General features: G+C 52.4%; 9 protein-coding genes across 9 annotated transcripts; 3 read left to right on the top strand and 6 right to left on the bottom strand.

The window, feature by feature from the left end:
* Positions 1–641: 641 nt before the first annotated feature.
* AYO20_00626 (hypothetical protein) lies at positions 642–3,530 on the bottom strand (the record flags this gene model as incomplete). Its single annotated transcript, XM_022638935.1, has 1 exon — positions 642–3,530. One exon carries the CDS (start codon positions 3,528–3,530, stop codon positions 642–644), a length of 2,889 nt encoding a protein of 962 aa, XP_022505218.1.
* Positions 3,531–4,264: 734 nt separating this feature from the next.
* AYO20_00625 (hypothetical protein) lies at positions 4,265–6,295 on the bottom strand (the record flags this gene model as incomplete). Its single annotated transcript, XM_022638934.1, has 8 exons — positions 4,265–5,007; positions 5,057–5,078; positions 5,176–5,422; positions 5,473–5,692; positions 5,745–5,898; positions 5,946–6,066; positions 6,129–6,152; positions 6,204–6,295. The coding sequence occupies 8 exons, from the start codon at positions 6,293–6,295 to the stop codon at positions 4,265–4,267; spliced, it is 1,623 nt and encodes a 540-aa protein (XP_022505217.1).
* Positions 6,296–8,186: 1,891 nt separating this feature from the next.
* On the top strand, positions 8,187–9,177 carry AYO20_00624 (hypothetical protein; the record flags this gene model as incomplete). Its single annotated transcript, XM_022638933.1, has 2 exons — positions 8,187–8,817; positions 8,933–9,177. The coding sequence occupies 2 exons, from the start codon at positions 8,187–8,189 to the stop codon at positions 9,175–9,177; spliced, it is 876 nt and encodes a 291-aa protein (XP_022505216.1).
* Positions 9,178–9,977: 800 nt separating this feature from the next.
* On the bottom strand, positions 9,978–10,760 carry AYO20_00623 (hypothetical protein; the record flags this gene model as incomplete). The annotated part of the gene is made up of 1 exon (XM_022638932.1): positions 9,978–10,760. The coding sequence occupies one exon, from the start codon at positions 10,758–10,760 to the stop codon at positions 9,978–9,980; it is 783 nt and encodes a 260-aa protein (XP_022505215.1).
* Positions 10,761–11,502: 742 nt separating this feature from the next.
* Positions 11,503–13,548, top strand: AYO20_00622 (hypothetical protein; the record flags this gene model as incomplete). Its single annotated transcript, XM_022638931.1, has 1 exon — positions 11,503–13,548. The coding sequence occupies one exon, from the start codon at positions 11,503–11,505 to the stop codon at positions 13,546–13,548; it is 2,046 nt and encodes a 681-aa protein (XP_022505214.1).
* A 688-nt stretch (positions 13,549–14,236) lies between these two features.
* Positions 14,237–15,076, bottom strand: AYO20_00621 (hypothetical protein; the record flags this gene model as incomplete). The annotated part of the gene is made up of 1 exon (XM_022638930.1): positions 14,237–15,076. One exon carries the CDS (start codon positions 15,074–15,076, stop codon positions 14,237–14,239), a length of 840 nt encoding a protein of 279 aa, XP_022505213.1.
* A 385-nt stretch (positions 15,077–15,461) lies between these two features.
* Positions 15,462–16,616, bottom strand: AYO20_00620 (hypothetical protein; the record flags this gene model as incomplete). Its single annotated transcript, XM_022638929.1, has 1 exon — positions 15,462–16,616. One exon carries the CDS (start codon positions 16,614–16,616, stop codon positions 15,462–15,464), a length of 1,155 nt encoding a protein of 384 aa, XP_022505212.1.
* A 313-nt stretch (positions 16,617–16,929) lies between these two features.
* On the top strand, positions 16,930–18,087 carry AYO20_00619 (hypothetical protein; the record flags this gene model as incomplete). The annotated part of the gene is made up of 1 exon (XM_022638928.1): positions 16,930–18,087. One exon carries the CDS (start codon positions 16,930–16,932, stop codon positions 18,085–18,087), a length of 1,158 nt encoding a protein of 385 aa, XP_022505211.1.
* Positions 18,088–19,122: 1,035 nt separating this feature from the next.
* Positions 19,123–19,831, bottom strand: AYO20_00618 (hypothetical protein; the record flags this gene model as incomplete). Its single annotated transcript, XM_022638927.1, has 2 exons — positions 19,123–19,527; positions 19,607–19,831. The coding sequence occupies 2 exons, from the start codon at positions 19,829–19,831 to the stop codon at positions 19,123–19,125; spliced, it is 630 nt and encodes a 209-aa protein (XP_022505210.1).
* Between the last annotated feature and the right edge of the window lie 831 nt (positions 19,832–20,662).

Genomic DNA, 20,662 nt, shown 5'->3' with positions numbered 1-20,662 from the left:
CCGTCCCAGCGGTCGCGCACTGCTGGTGACACACTGAACGCCGACTTTGAGGCATCTGGTGCACGGCTCACTATTGGGGTGATCGCTGCGTGGACAGCGTAGCTTCTGACCCCTGCAGCGATCACAGGCAGACCGTTGGTGGTTCATGCTGGAGAAGTCAGAAGTCACTGATGGGACGTGGGAGAAGATTTGAATTAACGAAACTGGCAAACTGGGGAGTTTTCCAATACGCCAGCCTCGCCACGTCAGCCTGATCGATGGTAGCCTCGCCCCTCACGAGATAATACTGTAGCGCCACCCGATAATGTAGGCTGGTAGTTATACACACAGCCACCCACAGCCTCGGGTCTCCCTTTGAGCTCTCTACACCACAATGCACTCACAGTATACAACCATGCAAATAGATAGGGGTACTTAATGCATCACATCAATTCGTCAGGCTCTAGGCTCAGAGCCAGGTATCTCTTTTGCCCTAGTAAATAATCGCTGACAAGTCCTCGTTTGCGCTTATCCAGGTCATAACACATTCCAACATCAAATCCAATGTCGCATTCCTCTGCTTACTTTTCATGGTGATCTCTGCTGATCAAGAAACTCACAATGTCATGGTCGTATACTTGATAGCCTGACGTCCGCGACTTTTAGGCCCTGTTCACAAATACTGCCGGAAAAACGCCCGCGTCCCCTGCATATACGCCAAACCACCACTCGTCGTTGATTTCCTCCACCTCGCGGATATTAGCATGCTTAGGGAACATCAGCTCATCCCTGGCCTTGCCGTCGTCTTCGGGAGGGTAATAACCCCATCTGGCAACGCAAATCTTTCCCCATCCACCATCCGGCGGGAGTTGCATTCCTGAGCGTGGGAGAGTGGAGGCGCGAGCTCGTGTTTTACGTCGTGTGCCAGTCTCGTCTTCTCGCCAGCTCCAGTCACCTCGCACCGCCTGGAGATGTGCTCGGTCGACACGGTGCAGATTCTTCATCGCAAGTTTCCACGCCGCCATATCCGCATCCGACATCTGCGCACCACCCACGACGTCACGAGTGATGATTCTGCGCTCGTTGCCCTCTTCGTCCCGCTCAAACGTCACGGATATCATTCGATGTCCGTCGGGACAGAGACGCCACCCATCCGGCCCGTCTTCTCGCTTCATCCGCCCAGAGTCAACAAAGCCATGGTAGCATGTGCTGCAAATATCGTAGTCGCCCTTTTGATTGGGTTTCTGGGGAGCGGGAGTCGGATGCGTTGGACAATGGTACCGGGTCTCTGGTGGTGTGATTGGCCGCGAGCAAATGTCGCAGTTGGTTGTTATAGCCAAAGGCAAAAAGTCGGGGCGGAGGCCAGGATAAGGCCCGGTTCCTGAAGTGATGCTTGAAGCTGCGCTTTGAGCTGGGGAGATATCGCGCCCACCAGAACTATAGGGGCTCAGCGTGGCAGCACCTGAACCTCCTCCCACTCTCGAGCTAGCAGGGTTCGAATCGCATGATTTGTAGGCGACTGGCAGTAAGGGATGGTCACAGCAATGGTTGCTCCCGACACAGTCATTGCAGAAGCCCCATTCGCCTTCATTACAATAGTCACACGACCAAAAGTAATCGTTAGCAAAACTTCCACATCTGTCACAAAAGTTGCCTTCTCTTAGGCGCGTTGGCTGGGCCGCGGTTTGTGAGGGCCTCTCGTACTGTCGACTGGTCAGCAGGTGTGGCAGTCCGATAGACTGATTATTACGACTTGACGGATGAGACGCGTTGAATTTGAGCATGGCAGACCGATAAAACCCAAACCAATGATTACATCCTCGCCCGGTCCGGTAGCACCTCAGACAGACGTCAACCCTACAAGTAGCACAGTGCTTGTGGATTTCATGTTGAATGTTCGACCGAGAACAACGCAAGCAAGTAATGGACGGCACATCGAACTGGGCTGGGACGCAAGTAGCGGGTAATTCTGCTGGCGCAGGAACAGAACCCTCTGATTCCAGCGTGGGAATAGAGGTCGGGACGGGACCAATTGCCACACTCGACATGACAGGGGGCACAGAATCGGGCCTTGGTGATTGCTGGGCTGGCGAAGCAACTTGTGGCGGACTAGACATGTGACGTCCACCAGCAGCCTGCCAGACTTCAGAGGCTCTCGGCGAGGTTCTGGGCTCCGTGTTGGATCTGTGCGCATGTGGTCCCTGCTCAAGGTGCTGGAGTCGATCGTGACCTCTTGAGTTTGAGTGAGGTCGATTGGAAAGATCGGTTGCTGATCTCGCTGCAGGCTGGGGCACCCGATCTGTTCTCGCTGCAGAATCCATCCCTCGTCGGGTCTCATCAGAGGCTCTCCGTCGATGAGACGTAGTTGGCGGTAGCGTCAGTAAATGGTCTGTCGATTGAGACGACGCTGTGGCATGCCGGGTGCCGTTGCCCCCGATGACCACGTTGTGGCTCGATCTCGGACTTGGCTGCGTCCGTTCGCGATTGTTGCTCCTGGAGGATTGACGGGAATGGCGTACATTTTCTTCGGCCTGTGGATCCGACGACCTCGTTATATCTCTCTGAGTATCAGGCCTACTATCATCTGAGCCTTGTCGGCGATGTCTTTCCGCGTGCAGTTGCCTGATCCGTTCGGCGATGGCCTCGCTGAGCACATCCTGTTCTTGCTCCGTCAGTTCATCGAGATTGATACCCTCCAGCAGACCTTCGGACATAATCTCTTGCATGAGTCGTGCCTCGTCCAAACTATCACCGGTGCCGGTGCCACTTTCTGAAGCGCTGACCAGGGATATTAGACTTGCTTGATGGGCAACCGTCGGAGAATCCATTTGACGTGCTTCCACCGCCTCGGGATGCCTGGGTGAACTGGTTGGCGGAGACGGGGTTGAACGAACTGCGGAAGTGGAAGTGCCGGCCGTTCGCGGTCGAGAAGCCTCCGCATCTGAGGTGCGCTGTTGTTCACGTCTCGGCCGGCGATCAGCATCTCTTTGCCTGTCCGTCGTGTCTCTTCGTTCCCGACTCCTACTACTTCCGCTGGTGGCTCCTCTGCGGTCAGCGGAAGCGGGGTCTAGATGTTGGTCGCGTCTGTTTCTCTCGCCATGTCCGCCATCCGCATGCCTTGATTCTCCCGAATCCTCCTCTTCACGCCTTCTTCTCTCCCTCCTCCGATGGTTCTCGACTTTCGGTAGAATTTCGTCGCCTGGTTTATATGCCTGCGACATCTCAGCCTTCTCTTCCGGAGTTCTATCCTTGTCAGGGTTCGCGATCAAGAACATCTCCAGCAGGGTATTGATCTTCGCATAGGGTCGGGCGTTTTTGACAGGAGCGCGACATGTTGGGCAGGTGTAGGGGTTGGTGGGGGAGGGCGCACGCGAGTTGGTGGCTTTGCGATACTGGTGGGAGAACCATTCTTTCAGACAAGAGCCGCAGAAGGTATGTAGGCAGTCGAGAAGGGTCAGAGGCTGGTAGAGAACCTCGGTGCAGATGAAACAGACGAGCTCCTTCTCCAGATTGAGAAGGCCTGTGGCCGGGGTTTCGGTAATGGCAGCCATGAGCTATAGAGACGATGTCATGATATAACGAGCTGTCCTGCTTGGTGGCTATAGTTGCGAAATCAGCCTTGGGAAATCTGCGCCCCCAGCACTGTCATCTTTGATATCTCGCCTGGAAGTAGCGGTAACAGGACGAGTGGAGAGGAAGAGATCATGAGAGAGTGAAAAGGCGTCGACAGGTTGACAAAAGGCAAAAGTGAGCCGTGTTGGATGAGTGGTGTGTATATCCTTTGCGGGCGCCCAGTCGCCCAGTCCAGCCTCCGCAAGAGGCGAAGTTCGCATTTTGCCTGCCTTACAGAAGGCGGTTATTTTTACTTTTCGGGTTGTGGGAGTCCGACCATTTTATTGACTGGAGCAGCTCGGGTCGCTAGCTAAATCTAGTTCCTCGATGCGGCCATCAGCACCGCAGGCCTTGCATCCCCGGGGGTTATTTTCGATAGGGCTACAACGCTACTTCTAGAGACACGGCCTGTCAATACGCCTTCGCAGCAGAGACAGCAAGCAGAAAGAATAAAGAAGTTGTCATGAATTCTTCTGTGGCCTATCTCAATGGTCAGTCTCTCCGCACAAAGTCGGCTCAAATCTGCCCCCATCTCCCTCAGTTGTCCCCTGCTGACTCTTCAAACTTTTCTGCCATGCTTCCCTCTCACTTCAGACCCCTACTATTGGGTTCAATGTTGTGCTCGTCGGATGTCTTCACACCAGACGAATTGGCATTGCATGGCGCACCTGATTCAAGCCGCCTCATTTTTCGCAATTTCCTGAGTCTGCTGCCCAACCGCAGTAGGTTCGCTGTCCTCGCGCTCTCGATGCACAGCGTAGCTCAGTTTCTTCTCAGTGTCCACTTCACCTCTCTCCTCCCTCTTGATGTTATGGTAGTTGACGTGGGTGTTCCATGGTTTGATATCGCTCAAAAAGATCTCCTCGACCTCTTCGAGAGTCTTCCCAGCGGTTTCAGGGAAGAAGAAGAATACGTGGATCGTCATGACCGTGCAGAAGACACCGAAGATGATGTAGACCTTCCATTTGATGTTGACGAAAGCTGGGGGGACAAAATATGACAGCGCAAAGTTGAAAATCCAGTTTGACGCAGTTGTCAAGGCCACGGCCTTTCCTCGAACGCGAAGAGGATACAGCTCTGGAGGATAGATCCAACTGACAGGTCCCCAAGTTGGAGCGAAAGAAGCCACGAATAAATATGTGCAGGCGATGACTCCTTTAGCAGCACCGCCGTGGATTTGCCAGGACTCCTCAGCGACGTGGTCAACTCCGCCAGGAGGGGCAGGTTCGCCGTAAGAGGCCATCAAACCAGCGTTGGCATACATCCAAATAGCCATAAAGGTCGAGCCGATGATTAGGGGCCATCGTCGTCCCCAACGATCAATGAAAACAAGGGCGAAAATGGTCATGAAGACGTTGATGACATATTGGATGGACGAGGCCACAAGGTTGGTATTACCCGAGAGACCAGCCATGCCTACGATTCACGTCAGCATTTCCCAAGAGTACCAGCGAAGTCTGCTTACCAAACACGTAGGTGATATAATACTAGAAGGGAGGTCTGTTAGCCTGGGCTCAGGTCGACAGCGACACGAGGAAGAAATTCCTCTGAAAAGAGACAATCTCTCGTAACTGGGGAACTTACCATCATGACATTCATTCCAGTGAGCTGAGACCAAATCTGTGTGAAAACCCCGATGTGGGTTCGATTGATCATCTTTGGCTTGAAGAGCTCAAGGTAGGTAACATCAGCATTCCGTCGCTCAAATTCACACATCTCGCGGATCTCATTGAGTTCGAGAAGGACGAAGGGAGCCTCGCGGTTGCCCTTTGCGTGCACAAGAGCCAAAACGTTGTGGCAATCTTCCCAGCGATCTTTGCGTGCAAGCCATCTGCAAGGACGTTAGCCTTGGTACACCACGACTTGGGTTGAGGCTTGTACCTAGGACTTTCCGGGAGGAGAAACAAAGCAAAGAAGAGAAATATGGCGGGTATCATCTGTAAACCCCACGGGACACGGAACGCAGCCGTTCCATCGATGAAGCTACAGCCATAGCTGATGTAGAACATGATCAGGATGCCCCAAGTGATGGCCCATTGCTGAGCTCCCACCACTCTTCCTCGCTTGCTGGGAGGTGCTAGTTCTGACACATAGACAGGAACTATCACAATGTCAGCATCGGACTCTTTCCTCGACAAAGTTAAAAGAATTACCTTGAGCTGAACAGATTCCAACGCTGAAGCCGTTGATAAAACGGCCAACGACGAGCATGCCAATGTTCTGAGAAGCACACACGATGATGCAACCAATGCACCAGATAACGGCACCAATCTGAATGGCTCTCTTGCGACCAAAGATATCAGATAGCTACGCCACGTCAGTTTGAATCACCAGCAGTAGCTGCATGAACCTACGAATCCAGATGCCAGAGCGCCAATGAATGACCCTCCGGGCATTGAAGCAGTGATACCGCCTTGTACATCAGACTTCGGGCCAGAGCATTGAGGAGGTCCGTTGGGGCCTTGGTTGAAGTAGCTAGGAGGAATCAGTCCATCTCTGCGTGGTACGCAGAAGCATAAGTGGGTGCATATTCATACCATTTGTATTGCTGTGTGCCGATGCTGACGAAAAATTAGCAAGTTGATTGAGTGTCCGCCGTGATCTTTACTTACATGGCAGACATGGACGAGATATCGAAACCAAACAGACCACCGCCGATCACGGCGATGGCTGTGATGAAGTAAATATTACCTATCTGATACATGATGGCGACCAGCTTCTCTCTCGACGTGATCAGGGGATACCCAAGGTGTCCGTGAGTTCACTCGAGGTGGAGAGGAGGAACGCGCAACGGTGGACGGTAGAGAGGAGGGTTCTTGTATTTCCACACGGGAGAAAATGCGCCCGAACATTTCGAAAGTATTGGACAAGATTGACCCTTTGCGTTGCGTGTGTTCCGCTGACCTGTTGCGGAGAAATGTTACATGGTGCCACCTCGTTTCGCCCTGCTTTCAAGGTTGACAGACCCTGGTGTACTCCAGTGACTCCGTAGGAGTAGCGTCGTCTATTGATTGTGGAGAGACGGGGAGAGAAGCTGGAGAAAGAGTACGAGGAGAATCGAGTGCATGATGTAGTGGGCCATGGGCTGTACCAGAGCGCCAGGCTCGAGGCTGTTTGTCGAATAAGCGTCTTATGCTTGTTCCCAGTTGAGGAGGCGCCACCCGGTGGAATGGACCAGTCAGACCTCGATAAAGCATATTGGCTCTGGCTAGTCGCTATTAGTATATCTTAGCCTTAAAATTTTATAGCTAAAAAGCGCCCTCCAGCACAAGGCCCCGGTACGTCATTTGCGCCACTGACCACATCCAGTCTTGCCCAGTCACCCAAACCAGGGACATGTGGACAAACAGTGGAGATCATCTTCCCTTGCATAACTGCTTGAACAAGTTCCACCACGGCTATCAAGGCACGCCAAAGCCCAACCTCATGGGGGCCTGAATGCAACAGACGTGTCGATCATCCCCTCCCATCAAGTCCTGCTGTGTTTGGCGATGCAACCTTGCCATCGGCCACCCTGGAATCACTCAAGCGCACCAATCTATACAACCATCAACGTCTCGCGCACCTAGATGGGCTCGGTTCATCTCTCAGCGACGGGTCAAGGCACCGAGGCAGATAGCTGATCCACGGCACCACATATCCGATCTTGTTCCAAATCAGACAGGGCGCATGCCGTGTATCCAGTATCCATGACTCGTGCGAGCACCTCACTGCGCACCATGTGTCCCAATTCATATCCAAGTCCGAAAGACGACCCTTTGCTCCGTCGCCGGATCGTCAACACGTGTTTGTAATTCGATTGCTGATCATGCAGCCTCACCACCTCTGAGAGCTCTGAGGTTCAGGTGGACCACCAGGAAAATTACATGGGAGGTTGGATGGACCCACGAAGAGTGGAAAAGGGTTGCAGTTCACCTATTGGGATCCACAGAGCTGTAGCAATCTACGAGCAGTCACAATGTGATACTTTGACACAACTTGACCTGTGCTCCCATCGACGCGCCCGACTACATTGTCCTCGAATGCGAGGGGTGTCCCAGCTGGCACATTCTCAACGACATTTACCCCGCGAGCATATGCAAGAATGAATTGTGTTGATGGTTGATGTAAGCGAGGCTGACCAACAACGTCAGCCCGTCCAGAGACTCGCCAACACTCGAGGCACTTCACATACTTTTTCATCTGAGGATTAAAAGAGTCTTTATTTCGCATGAATTGAACCCGCCTCGTCTTGGGTAGAAGATGTTTCGTGAACAAGGTAAGCATTCACTAATAGCAGCTTGGACTCTTGGTCGACGTCAAATGCGCAAAGAATATGATTGGCCAGCAATTGACATTGAAGAGTCATAACCCCAAGTCCACCAAACCATCATATCCTCTCCCCAGAGATGCATTCATGCCTCAGCCATCCATGGACAGAGCGCGCATGCAATGCACTGGAACGTCTACCATCTAAAAGTTGCAATTCTGCGAGATTGAGTGAATTTCCGTTGCTGGGGACTTGATTGTCTAGAAATTTCTGCGCATCCTCCCACAACTTGGGTACCGTGTTGCCAGCATATGCCGCCGTGAAGGGTGTTTCTTGTTTCCAAACAATGGCGTCGTCTTCCTCTCAGGGCCCGGCCTCGATAAGAATCGAACCGCTCACGTCTGAGGCCGACATCCCCGCTTGCGCGACCCTCGCCGACGCCGCAATGAAACCAGATGGCTTGTACGAGTTTCGGAAGCGCTACAGCAAGAATGTATACGACAACACCGTCGAGAAATTGACCGACGCACTGCGCGACGACAGGGGCCGGTTCTTCATGTTCAAGACTGTTGTGTCATCCTCTCCCAAAGAGGACCGCGTGGAAAATCCCAAGGACGCTGGCGTGACAGCGGACACGGAGGCCCAGCGGGAGCACGAAACCATTGTGGGCTTCACGATGTGGCGGAAGGGATACCTCGAGGTGCCCAAGATGGACCCGTTTGCGCCGAAGAACGAGACAGAGGAGAGCAAACCCGCCGTCGAGACGGGCGTGGTCAATGTGCCAATCTCCGAAGGTGTCAATGTCGAAGACGCAGCTCGTGTCCCAACTACGAATACAGCGATGAGTCCAGCTAGCGGTGACGGCGCCCTCAGGCCAGGAGGGAAACCAAAGCCCTATTATCCAGATCCCGACGCCGAGTTGTTTCGAAAACTAGGCAATGCGTACGTCAGCTTCATTCGCGGGAAGAGGCATTTATGTAGGTCATGAACCCTCCCTCTCTTTTCCCTTAGAGATGCGTTCCTCCACGCAAACGAACATTCTTCACACAGTTCACTGACACAATCGCCACGCCGGCACTCCTCGCCCTGTAGATCTCCATTGCCTCGCGATCCATCCCTCGTATCAACGGCAGGGTCTCGGACAGAAGCTACTCGAGTGGGGCGTCGAAGTCGCGGACAGGGAAAACATCGTTTCGTGGCTGTTTGCGCGACCGGCCGGGATCAAGCTATACGAGCGCAACGGCTGGAAGGCCGTGTTAACCGTCGACGTCGATGTGCCGGATGAGGATCTGGAGGTGGCACCGGTCGTCGCCATGCTGAGGTTGCCGTCCAGGTAGAGATGGACAAGATGTCCAGGATCTACGCGGTGCTAGAGAAACACCATGGGTGTGATTCCTCATATGGACCTGAAGGGATAGAATAGTACCGCACCTGATATCAGCCCCCCCACAAACAAAATTAGTAGGTGAAAAAAAGGATCGTGAAGCCCAAAACAAAAATGTAGATAGTATTGCCCTTGATGAAGGTCGAACCCTGCTCTTCATACTACATCCTACAAAGCACCAGGGGGCAAAAAGTTCACATCCCACCAGTCCGATGTTACCTTTCCCCCTCTCTTAACAATTAGATGTCATGGTATCTGTTGTGGTGAAACTCCCTAGGCTTGGGAGTTGATCATCACAACCATGAGATCTAATTGTTGTACGATGGTATGGCGAGAGACCCCCTGCTGCCTTGGAGATAGTACTGTTGAGAGAGCTCACATGTATCACGAAGTGTGATACAGATGAACTCTTCCTATTTACTATCTCAAGACAACAGCAAGCACATACCATCGTAGAGAAGGGGGGAAAGGCCCCGCCCACCAACCCGATAGAACATGAACCCTTGTCCACAGATCCCAGATTCGAAGTGTAAGCCTTGGGGGGTCTTCCTTCGGCTGTTGCACACCTTTGAATTGAGAAATGTTGACAGAAATTTCGGTGCCTTAAAATATAAAGTAGTGAACTGGAGGAGCACCGCTGGTAGTATTCTGAGTGACTGGCTTGGCGGGAGAAAGTGATAGATGATCCTTGTGAAGTGCTACCGGTGATCACAACTTCCAACATTCATCCCTACTTCGTCCAAGTTCACAGGCTCACTTCATCTTCCTGGCGGATACAGTTTTGTTCGCAAAGGCTCCCGAAATCTCCTGGTAGGCTTCATACAGAATCCACGAAGGTGTAAAGACCCACAACACGTTGAAGAATACCAGGTATAGCCAGAGATAGACGGGGTCATCGCCGGCTAACGCATTGTTGCCGCTCAGCCACTCAGGCGCAAACGTCATGAACCCTCCATACAGCTCTCCAGTCGCGAGCATGATCGCGGTAAGCCAGAGCCGGGGTTGATATCGACTTTTGACACTTTCATCTGTGGTGTTCGCAATCTTGGAGACAAGATAACAGACGTACACGGCAGCTGGGCCAGCCAGACCAACAGTGAGCATCTCAAGCGATATAACGTTCAAGTCTGCACCTCCCCATCTTCGATCAGCTTTTGCATATTCTTGCCACAGTCTGGCCATTGGGCCTTGCGAGTATAGTGCACCATAACGGCGGTCAGGGCGGTTGTACAGGTAGGCTTGCGGCTCACCACCCCAAGATGCTGGATGTGAGATATCGGCGGATTGTGGCGGGAGTTGCTGAAAGGAGAAGAAGCAGTGGTACAGGAAGCTGCCCTCAATGATGAAGTGGGTGAGGAAATCATAGGCATGCCACAGGAAGACATAATAAAGCTTTCGAGGTGTGGACTTGGGCAAAGCATAAGCAGCCAGCAACTGCGCCGATGGCATCAATGAGAAGGCGATGGCGAGGGAGATGGCGGTACCAGCGTCGAGGGTAAAGGGAGGCGGACTGGCCACGACCACAGCAGAGGCCATGATGGAAAGAGAGGGCGACCAAGGTCGTTCTAAGTACCTTTGCTTGAAGGGACGATCAATCTGCTGAAGAGGAACGAACACGGGAAGTTTATGTCTGAGATCAGAGGAGGAGCTCAAGCGACACCCACTGGCAGGGCTAATTATCACGGTGCTGCGGTCCACCGAAAACAGTTAAGCCTATGGAAGCCTAGGTAGGTAGGTATTGGCGGTAGTCCCTACCCACCGCCCCTAGGACAACCAAGTTGGGCGCCTAGGCAGGAATAACTGGGTACATTAGATACCTAGGTAGCTCTCCCCAGCTTTTTACCCCTCGCTTGATCCAGCTTATTAGCTCACTCACCCATCTCTAAGGAGTTAGGAAACCCCCCACCACCGAACACCAAAACGAATGACTTTCCTGGGGATGAGGGGCGTTGGAATGCCTCGCTCGCCATGAGCTTCAAATCACAAGACGCACATGTTCTCGGCGTCGCTCATGCAGCGTTGGTCTCAGCTTGTCCACACCCACAGTATTCTCTGTCGTGATTAGAACCTAGTCCAGCTGTCCCTCCCAACCTCTTCTTCTCGAGGTTCGCAGCTTGTTGTACTGCTTTTCGTGGCTGATGGTCAGGCTACGTCAATCCCAACACTTCAATCCAATGGAACCGCTGGCGACGATCATTTCTTGAGTCGAGGGCTAGAAGCGTCCCATACCTGGCCCACCTTCATTCGCGAATATCCTCATCGCAGTCAAACAATCCTCATGGACAACCTCACGCAAATTGCAGACGCCCTCGAAGACCGGGCGGGCGTTGGCGCGCAGGCCACTGCTGAGTCGCACCAAACTCTCTTGCCCTGCGACGCTTGCAGAAGGAGGAAAGTAAAATGCTCCAAAGAAGAGATCTGCGAGCGGTGCATATCGGCAGGACTAAGGTGCACAAGAGAGATTGCTCGAAAGAAGAGGGGGCCAAAGAAGGGTTCAGGATCTGTGCTGGCAAGACTGCGAGACGAAAGCCAGGCGACTTCGCCCACAGAACAAACATTCCCACCACTCGACTTGTCCCAATTGCAACTACAAATGCCCTCGTTCAACAGGACCGTGACAAGCGACAGTCCTTTGGCATCATCATTAAGCTCTCCCACGAGTTCGTATTTTGGCGACACGTATGGCCCAAACACCGGACCGTCCACCATGCCCAGATCTGTTCCTATCATTCAGAATGGCACAGAATTCGATCCTACTTCACACACAGAATTTGCGCAGTCAGGTTTTCAATTTCCAGCATCATGGCAGATGCAAACTTCTGAGCTTCTGCAGTTCCAGGCTCCTCTCTCGTCCAAGGGATACATGTCTATCCGAGATCTGGCTCAAGAAATCTTCCAGGAGTCGTATCCCCCTGTTCCACATGCAGTTCCTCCAAGGTCAAATGCACAAACCCCATCGAGAGTCTCGACGCCTCTCACCCAGCCAGCACCTCTCGAGAGCATATTGAATCGTGCTCCTCCCAACGCTCCCTCCCCAACCCTAACCACTACAAGCTCGCCCATGCCACTCCATGGACCAAAACACCTATATCGAAGCGATTCTGGAGATATTCACAGTCCACATCAGATACAGGTATTAGCAGCAGAATTCGATTTGTCGGCGCGACTCATGACCCAGTGTATCAGTCAATATTTCCGACATCTCTACCCTATACGGCCTACGATTCACGAGAGTTCATTTCTTCAGCGTCTCAATAGCTTTGATGAATTATCCAACGAAGAAAAAATCCTGATCTTATCGATCTGCGCAAACACCGTTCTTCATGCAGCACCCCAGTCTGATCTCTCATTGGATAAGAAAATGCAACTCGGAAAACAGTTTGTGGAATTGTGTTTCCTTTTACGATGTCAATACGACTGGGCAGAGTCGGCTACCCTTTTGTCAATACAAGCCAGTTACCATATTTGCGTTGCCCTGTTTGAGCTTAAAAAGCCTCGAGCTCATTATTTGTACCTTCGCGAGGCTATTTCCATGGCCTTTGAACAAGGCTTACACCTGGAATCCACCTATCTCGGCATGGATGAGATCCAAGCAATTTGTTCCAGGCGAACGTTCGCCTTGCTCTTCATTACAGAACGGGGACTGGCCATCCTCCGTAACAAACCCGCCCAAATCCCTCGATTGCCAATTCTGTCCAGTGAATATTTTGACGAGCAGGATGGGTTTATTCTGGCAGGCTTCTCTGCCCTAGTCAACCTCTTCTCCGTCCTCGACGAGAAGTTTATCCAGCTCTGGAGCACCACACCCCTCGAAAGCGCATCCTCGGGCTACGAGCCGTACGATAATGTGGCGGCTATCCAACATTCGCTTAGAGAAATGTCTTTCGACCACTTCGCCATGACAGACATCCAGAAAGCCGATGTCCTTATCACGCACCACTGGCTGAGGCTGATCTTTTGGCAAGCCTCCATGCGCCAGGGCCTCATCAGCTACAGCGCCTCCGACCCTATATTCTCGTCTACCTACCCAATCGCCATTGCAAAAGATCTGTGCGCCGCAATCTGCGACTTGACACCCAACGCGGTCCTCGTACACGGGCTTGGCATATTCGAGAAGCTGTTCGAGGTCGCATACACGCTGATGGACGCCCTGACGATCGCCAATACCAATTGGTCTGACAGCGAGGAGTTACGGTGTCTCTTTGACCTGCTGAGCGCCAGCCCGAACAGCCAAAGCATCTATGTGAAGATGCTGCGGACAAAGATTGAGACCGAGAGGAGTCCCGCTGCGAGCCCGCCACAGCCAGCACCGCAGCTGATCTAGGTCTTTAATTAGGGAGGCTAAGGCCCGAGTCAAATCAAGCCAAATCAAGTCAAGTCATGAGCCACGAGCTATCTAGTACGGATGGATATATGTGTTTGGTATGGTATGGTACGAGGAAATGATGAGAGACGAGAGACGAGAGACGAGACACAGGCAATGAAAGTACACGCACGAACGATATATAAGCGTTATACCCAATACCCAATACCCAATACTCAATTTCTTCTGCACATACTTCTAAGTACTTACCTACGCCTATCAGCCGTGAGGGCAGGATAAGTGAGTAAGGAAGGGCTGCAATGAACGAAATGTCACACCCACCGACCTGGTTTTCGGTTGTACAGTTCCATCATGATTCGCGATATCTAAAAGGCCCATCTCAGGAGAACATAATCGACCAAATCACTGCCTAGGTTAGGTACGTATCTAAAGGGGTTGACACAGTGGCGAAATAGCCCCTCGCTCCGTAGAGCCACCTGTATCTCTTCTTCGAGCCTACTATCTTTGGGGAGAAGATTCGTTCATATACCGAAGAGCAGCCCTACAACAAGGCTCTTTGTGTGATAAGAGAACATGATTCCTGTCTAGAGGAACACGTGCCCTCTTCACCTCATATCCATACCAGATCGATGCAGAAGAAGAAGAGCAAGTCTCTTCGGGTAGATTAAGTTACCCTTTTTCTCAAATATCAATATGCCATTCCAGCGATGAAACCGCCGTCGACACACCAACCTGCCCCGGTGACGAAGCTCGCCTTGTTACCAGACAAAAAGACACAAACGTCTGCGATTTCCTCTGGCAGTCCGAACCTCCTCATTGGCGTGCTCTGGACAGGGTTCGTTTCGAGCCACTTTCTAGTCTCGGGGTCCGGGTTTGTCATTGGAGAATCCACGATCCCCGGCAAGACAGCGTTGACCCGGATACGTTCAGACGCATAGTCGATGCCGTCGGAGCGGGAGACTGCCAATGCGCCGGCCTTGGCGCCACTGTATGCCGGACAGTTGGACTGCGACACTAATGCGAGGCCCGAGGAGATGTTGACGATGCTTCCGCGCTGGGCACGAGTCGGCGGGATCTGAGCTTCAGGATACGCCTCGCAATCCAGTGATTGGGTGCGCATAATCCGAAGGGCTTCGCGAGAGCACAACCACAAACCACGGTAGTTCACGCTGTTCTGCCTGTCGAAATCCTCGAGGGAGAACTCGGTTGATCGCCCGAAGACGATGATCCCTGCGCAATGTACGGCATAGTCGAGACGGCCGAATGTTTCTTTGACGTCGGCGTAGGCTTGCGTGACGCTGTCGTGGTTGGAAACGTCACATTTGTAAATATGGATTTTGAGCGAGTTGTTGTCCCCGGCAGCCTCCTCGATGAGTTTTTTAGTAGCCGAAAGACCGTCTTCGTTCAGATCGAGCAGTGCGATGCGAGTGCAACCGGATTGCGCAAATGATAGAGCCGTTGCCCGCCCAATGCCCGAGCCTGAGCCAGTAATGAGCGCGACTCCTGGGACATCTGTTTTGCCCGTCATTGCAAACGTTGTGGAAGGTGGCAGTGTCACCTAGTCGTCTGAGGAGGTTTTGAATGAGTTGAATGTTGGTACATGTGCTGAGAGGAGATATGTCGTCCTCGTCGAAGGCCATCTCTGGCTTTATCACGCTTGCCACGTCAGAACGGCTGCAGCTAGAGCTGTCCCAAAGTGCGGAGTCCGTGCATGAAAGGATAATGTACAAACCAGGGAGCGGGGTGTCACGTGCAGTGCGAACATGAGCTTCTCCAGAGTCGAAAATACCCGTAGCTCGCATAAGGTGTGCTTCGGTTCCAGTAGGCTGTACAGTAAGCGCATGAGCTCACCAGATTTAGCGTTGGGAAAGGACCGAAACACTTTATTCCTTGTTGGGGAAACTCTGTTGTCCTCAGAAGAAATCGTCGTCGTCATCATCCCGTCCTACCATGATCGGACGTTGCTGTCTAACTTGGCCCTCCCTTCCGGGCCGTTGGAACGTAAGAGCTTGCTTGAACGCGTCCTCGAATCCGCTTGCAGTACCGCATCCTGTATCAGCATAGACTCTCTCGGCGTCTGGGAGCCACTTCTTGATCTGCTCTGCACGGCTGGTGTGGCTCGGATGCGTTGATAAGAACTGTGGAGGTTCCAATTCCGAAGCTTGCTTCATGCGTTGCCAGAAGTCCAAAGCTCCTCGAGGATCGTAGCAAGCCTCGGCCATCATCAGAAGGCCAATCCGGTCTGCTTCCGCTTCTTGCGTCCTTGAGTTCGGAAGAGATAACAGCAGGTCAGCGATAGCCCTCCCAGATTGGCCGCTGATATCAAAAACGAGAGACACGGCCCAGGCAGCGAGAAGGATGATGCTGGACCTTGACGCCCTCTCGGCAGCGTGATGGGCGACATTGTGAGCGATCTCATGGCCCAGGACGGCAGCAAGACCAGTCTCGCTCTGGCAAATAGGTAGAATGCCTGAGAAGACAAAAACTTTGCCGCCGGGCATCACAAAAGCATTCTTCTCCCGAGGTTCGTTAATGACATGCACCCGCCAGTCATCACCCGCCAGACCACGAGTAGTTGGAAGCAGCCTTTCGACAACTTTGGCGACCTGCATAGTTAGAGGGTGGTCGGCTGGAAGAATTCTGCCTTGGAACTCTTTTAGTACAGATTTGTACATTTCAGCAGAACCAAAGAATTCCTTCTCTGACGTGGGAGACAGCATATTGAAGCGTCGTCGGTGAGTGACGGGGACCTCTTCGAGGTTGTAGACATAGAATGCTCCGCCGCCCACACCAACCACAGTCAGTGGCGTCTGGTAATTCCGCCAAAGGTACTGCATACGATAGACGGGACCAAAGTTGCTCCACTGCTGGCCCTTTCGCTGTTGTCCCTGTCCATACCCGGTTCCATCGTCAAATCGCCTGTAACGTGACCTCGGACCCCAAGAGGCATATCGCCGTGGCTGAAAGCGAGGCGCTTGTTTGAAATTGGGAGCAGTTTGGGAGCTTGGTGGAAAGCGTTGGCGAGCTGCTTGGCTGGCAGCTCGCTGGAATGCCCGGAAGGTGAACATGGGAGGGCAGAGGCGTATCGCAGACTGTTCTCAGTGATCTCCTGACCCGAAGGTTTCCAGCTGTTGCGCAGTGAGATAGCCCTCGCCACCCGTGACAGGCAAAGCACGATTCTGGTCGATGTCCAAAGATCAAAATTTCAGTATCATGAAGCTCTTCGAGGAAAGGCAGAGCAAAGGCAGAAGTTGAAATGACGCAGGGAAATAAATCGTGAAATCATGTGACCTCCATGCGAGCCTCGACTTCTTCCTCGCCTTCTTACGTCTTAAGCCAGGCTAGACTTGTTACCCTCTGAGACATCCCAAAGATATCACAATGGCGCTGGTCGCATACTCGGATTCCGAGAGCTCGGACGACGAAAAGATCTCATTGCAACCTAAATCTGACAAACCCTCGACGAAGACTGCGACCAACCCGAACACTACCTTTACCATCAACAAAGCAAACCCTAGAAAGATCCAAGTCAAGCTACAAGATACCCCCGTAAACGGCAGCTCGGATGGAGAGCCTGCTCCGAAGCGGCCTCGAATTGGTGGCGGCGGTGGAACATTCAGTGGCTTCAACTCAATGCTGCCTGCGCCCAAACGAGATGCCGATGCAAAAGCCCCTCCGAAGGCTGCTACAAGGAAGGTCTTTAGCCTGAAGACTGGCGCCGAGCCTGGATTCAGCAGAGAGGCAGATGAAGAGCTACGGAGTCTATTTGCAGAACAAGAGCACCAACGGCATACTGCGGACCCTGATGCCGACGAGACCATACCTTCAGTCCCAAAACGAACAGAACCCGCCACAAACGGACCGAAGCAACCAGCAATACAAGGAAACCCCTTCATGTTCAAACCCCTCTCCGTGGCAAGGAATAACAAGAAGCCGAAACGAAAAGCCAACGGTCCGAAATCAGCCATCACGCAAGGGCAAGATGTGCCCACACAATCTGGGTTGGGGGATACATCGTCTGCGACGGTCCAGGTGACTGAGCCTGCCCCTCCGTCGAAGAAAGTCAGTCTCTTCTCGATGGGTGAAGAGGCACCGACGGTGCAACTGCCGCGAGATACGTCTGAGGAGGACGAAATCGTCGAATTTCTGGACGATGCTCCTGACGAGACATTACCCTCAGCAACAGAAGGTCCTGTCGATGAACCAGCGCACTACCAGCCTCAGTCCCTCGATTCTATTGCTTCCGATCTGAATCTCTCCAAAGCAGACCGGCGACAGCTTTTTGGTCGCCGCGGCCAATCAGGCGGTACAGCCATCAACGTAGTCAACTTCAATACGGATCAAGAGTATGCGGCGAACGAAGCACTGCGCGCAAGCGGCGAGCAAGTGCAACACAATCCCGTTCGAGCCATCGCTCCAGGCAAGCATAGCCTGAAACAGTTGGTGAATGCGGCTACTGGGCAAAAAGAGGCACTTGAAGAAAGCTTTGCGAGTGGCAGAAGGAATAAGAAGGAAGCTGGAAGCAAGTACGGATGGTAATATCATGTATATTGGAGATGGAGACGATCCACGTTTCAGCAACTCCGTAGGTGCTTTTAACCACAGGTCTTTACGACAGACGACAGCATCGATGTTCTGCTATCCTTCCTTGCGACCGAGGGCGATAAAATGATCAAATCCGGAATGAAAACAATAAGAACATCCTGTTCAAGGTCCGCCAGTAATCTCCCTTGCTTCGAAGCACGGGCGCCAAAGAAACTCCTAAGCGAACCAGTTGTGTGGGTTTAGGGTCAAGAGTTCATGGTGGAAAGAACAGTCCAAAAATCAATGTTCGACATTCTGCTCCCAGCTCACAATTGGTCCATGATGCTATCGTCCTGTTCACTGTCGCTATCACCATAGTGGATGCAACACGTTCCTGCTGTTCAACAGTCTCATCCGAAGTCCGCTCCGAGTAGGATTGTATCGAATCTGGTTACCATCACCACGCTTTTCCACCTGCGGAAGTCCGCGAGTCGCGTGCACACCGTGCCAGAAGGGGTCGCTTACTAGATTGCTAGACGGTTCTAACCTATGGGTTTCATCTTGCCCACGTACAACATGATTTGCAGCAGTGCGCAAGGTTGGTTGCTCTGATCGAGGTGGATGTGTCCTCGCCTTTCGAGACTGGCTCAGACCTGTGTCGACTAATCGCTGTTCCTGTTGGCTCCGAAGTGGTTGGTGGGGATGCACGGTAAAGGACACTCGAGCTCTGTTTCAGTGGGTAGCGTTACCTCTTCGGATCAAAAGAGTCCTCCCTGTCTGGCTCAAGCGGCGGCACGCCTTTGAGACCCAATGCATTGCGAGGAGGAAAGGGGTTCCGTGGATACCGGGTAAGCAAGGTGCTGTGGTTGTGTGTCTGTTCTGACGTCGATCATGACTCGACCATATCTTGGAGGTACTCCGCGGTGGGTTTGCAGTTGGACAGTTTGGCTTGTGGAATTCTGCCATACTTGGAGCCATTGACAATGACTTCTGCTGGCCAGGTTATTGCACTCACTTACGGTTTTGCGGTGACTGATCTCACCGCTCTCGTCAAGACAGTGAAGGTGTTGCATTCGGATGCCTCGCTGCCAGCAGTTGACTGCGTGTCACGGGCCCTGGCCATTGACAATCAGGATCGCGCTTCCTCTGCGCACAGTTGCCACAGACAGGCTTCACCGCGTCGCATCTTTTTCGATGGAGGATGCAACGCTGGCAGCGTTCGCCAGTCTGTTGTCTTGTCGCCTGAGGACCGCCGCGCGGATGTTGACCACCGCCATCGCGACCTGGGCTGCTGCCGCTCACGTGGACATCATTGATGTTCGCTTGTTTGTCCTTCTCAATATGTTCTTCATCTCTGTGGTCTTGTGAAGGATTATCTGAGCCAGAGTGACCAGTGTGCCGCGTTGATCCCCCACTGACTCCCGGCGCGGAAACACCCTCCGAAACGGATTGGTTCTGCAATAATGCAAGCTGTGTCAGATGCAAAAATGCTAACGGGAGACAGCTGTGGAGTGGTTGCACACCACACACATACCTGGGATTCCCAGTCGCAGCCCAGCAGCAGCAGAGCTTCCCGTGCATGCTGGACGAGGCTCCGGTCTCTGCTCTTGGGGACGACTACAGCGTAGAAGCTGGAATGTTGGCGTTGCGATTGAACTTGCCCTCCACAGTCATTCGAACCGGATCGCATCACTAGAGTAGAAGAGCCGGGATGACGAGGGGAACCGTTGTCGTGGTCGTTGTTGTCTGAAGCATCCATCTTGGTAGCACACAGCAGATACTCCGAGTCCACGAATCGTGTCCCAACGAGACGAGATGAGAGGATCTTGGCCAGGTAACAGACAGCAGAGTAGAGATGTACGAGGATGTGTACCTCGTATGTGTTTTGGTATTCTGTTTGATGTGTTTGGAGACATGCATGCATGCCTCACCTTTTTACGGGGTGATGGTGACAAGGATGGAGAAACCAGAGTCACTTGATTGCTAGCTTACTTACTTTGTTACTGTTACTGTTACTGTCGTCTGTCACTGTTACTCTTGTTACTCCTGTTATTGTTACTCTTGTTGTTACTGTTACTACTACTGCCCGTGTCTCTCTCTAGTCACTCACTACGTACGTACCTAGCTAGCTAGTACTTAATACCTATCCGCCCCCATCGCCATCTAATATGTATGTATGTAGTCAGAGCATGCATGTCACGGCCCATTTTCGTACTTTTACAATTCTCTTTTCCCTTTTCACCTTTTTTTAGTAGTGCGTCATGTCTTCCTCGTGTTCTACCACACTGGTCGAGAATCAGAATCTGAAGCAGATCGAAATTGGGGGATGTGGGGATATAATTACATACTCGGTTGTGACCGCGTACATTTATCTAGCTATGGAATCTGTGCGTGTATGTACTCTCCTCGGGAGGTAGATATATGGTGGATATGACTGCTCTTTTAGGGGGTGCTACTATGTGCGTACGAGGTAAGAGAAGAGGTACGAGGTACATCCATATATATCATACTAGGTAGTAGAGTAGAGGTATCTCTCCCTATTACCTCCCTATGTAGACTACCTATGTAGATATCTACTAGGTAGGTATGA

The sequence above is a fragment of the Fonsecaea nubica genome (assembly GCF_001646965.1).
Source record: "Fonsecaea nubica strain CBS 269.64 chromosome Unknown Scaff2, whole genome shotgun sequence".
Taxonomy (NCBI): domain Eukaryota; kingdom Fungi; phylum Ascomycota; class Eurotiomycetes; order Chaetothyriales; family Herpotrichiellaceae; genus Fonsecaea; species Fonsecaea nubica.
Note: the sequence above shows the minus strand (reverse complement) of the source record. Positions and strands in the feature narration are given on the sequence as shown.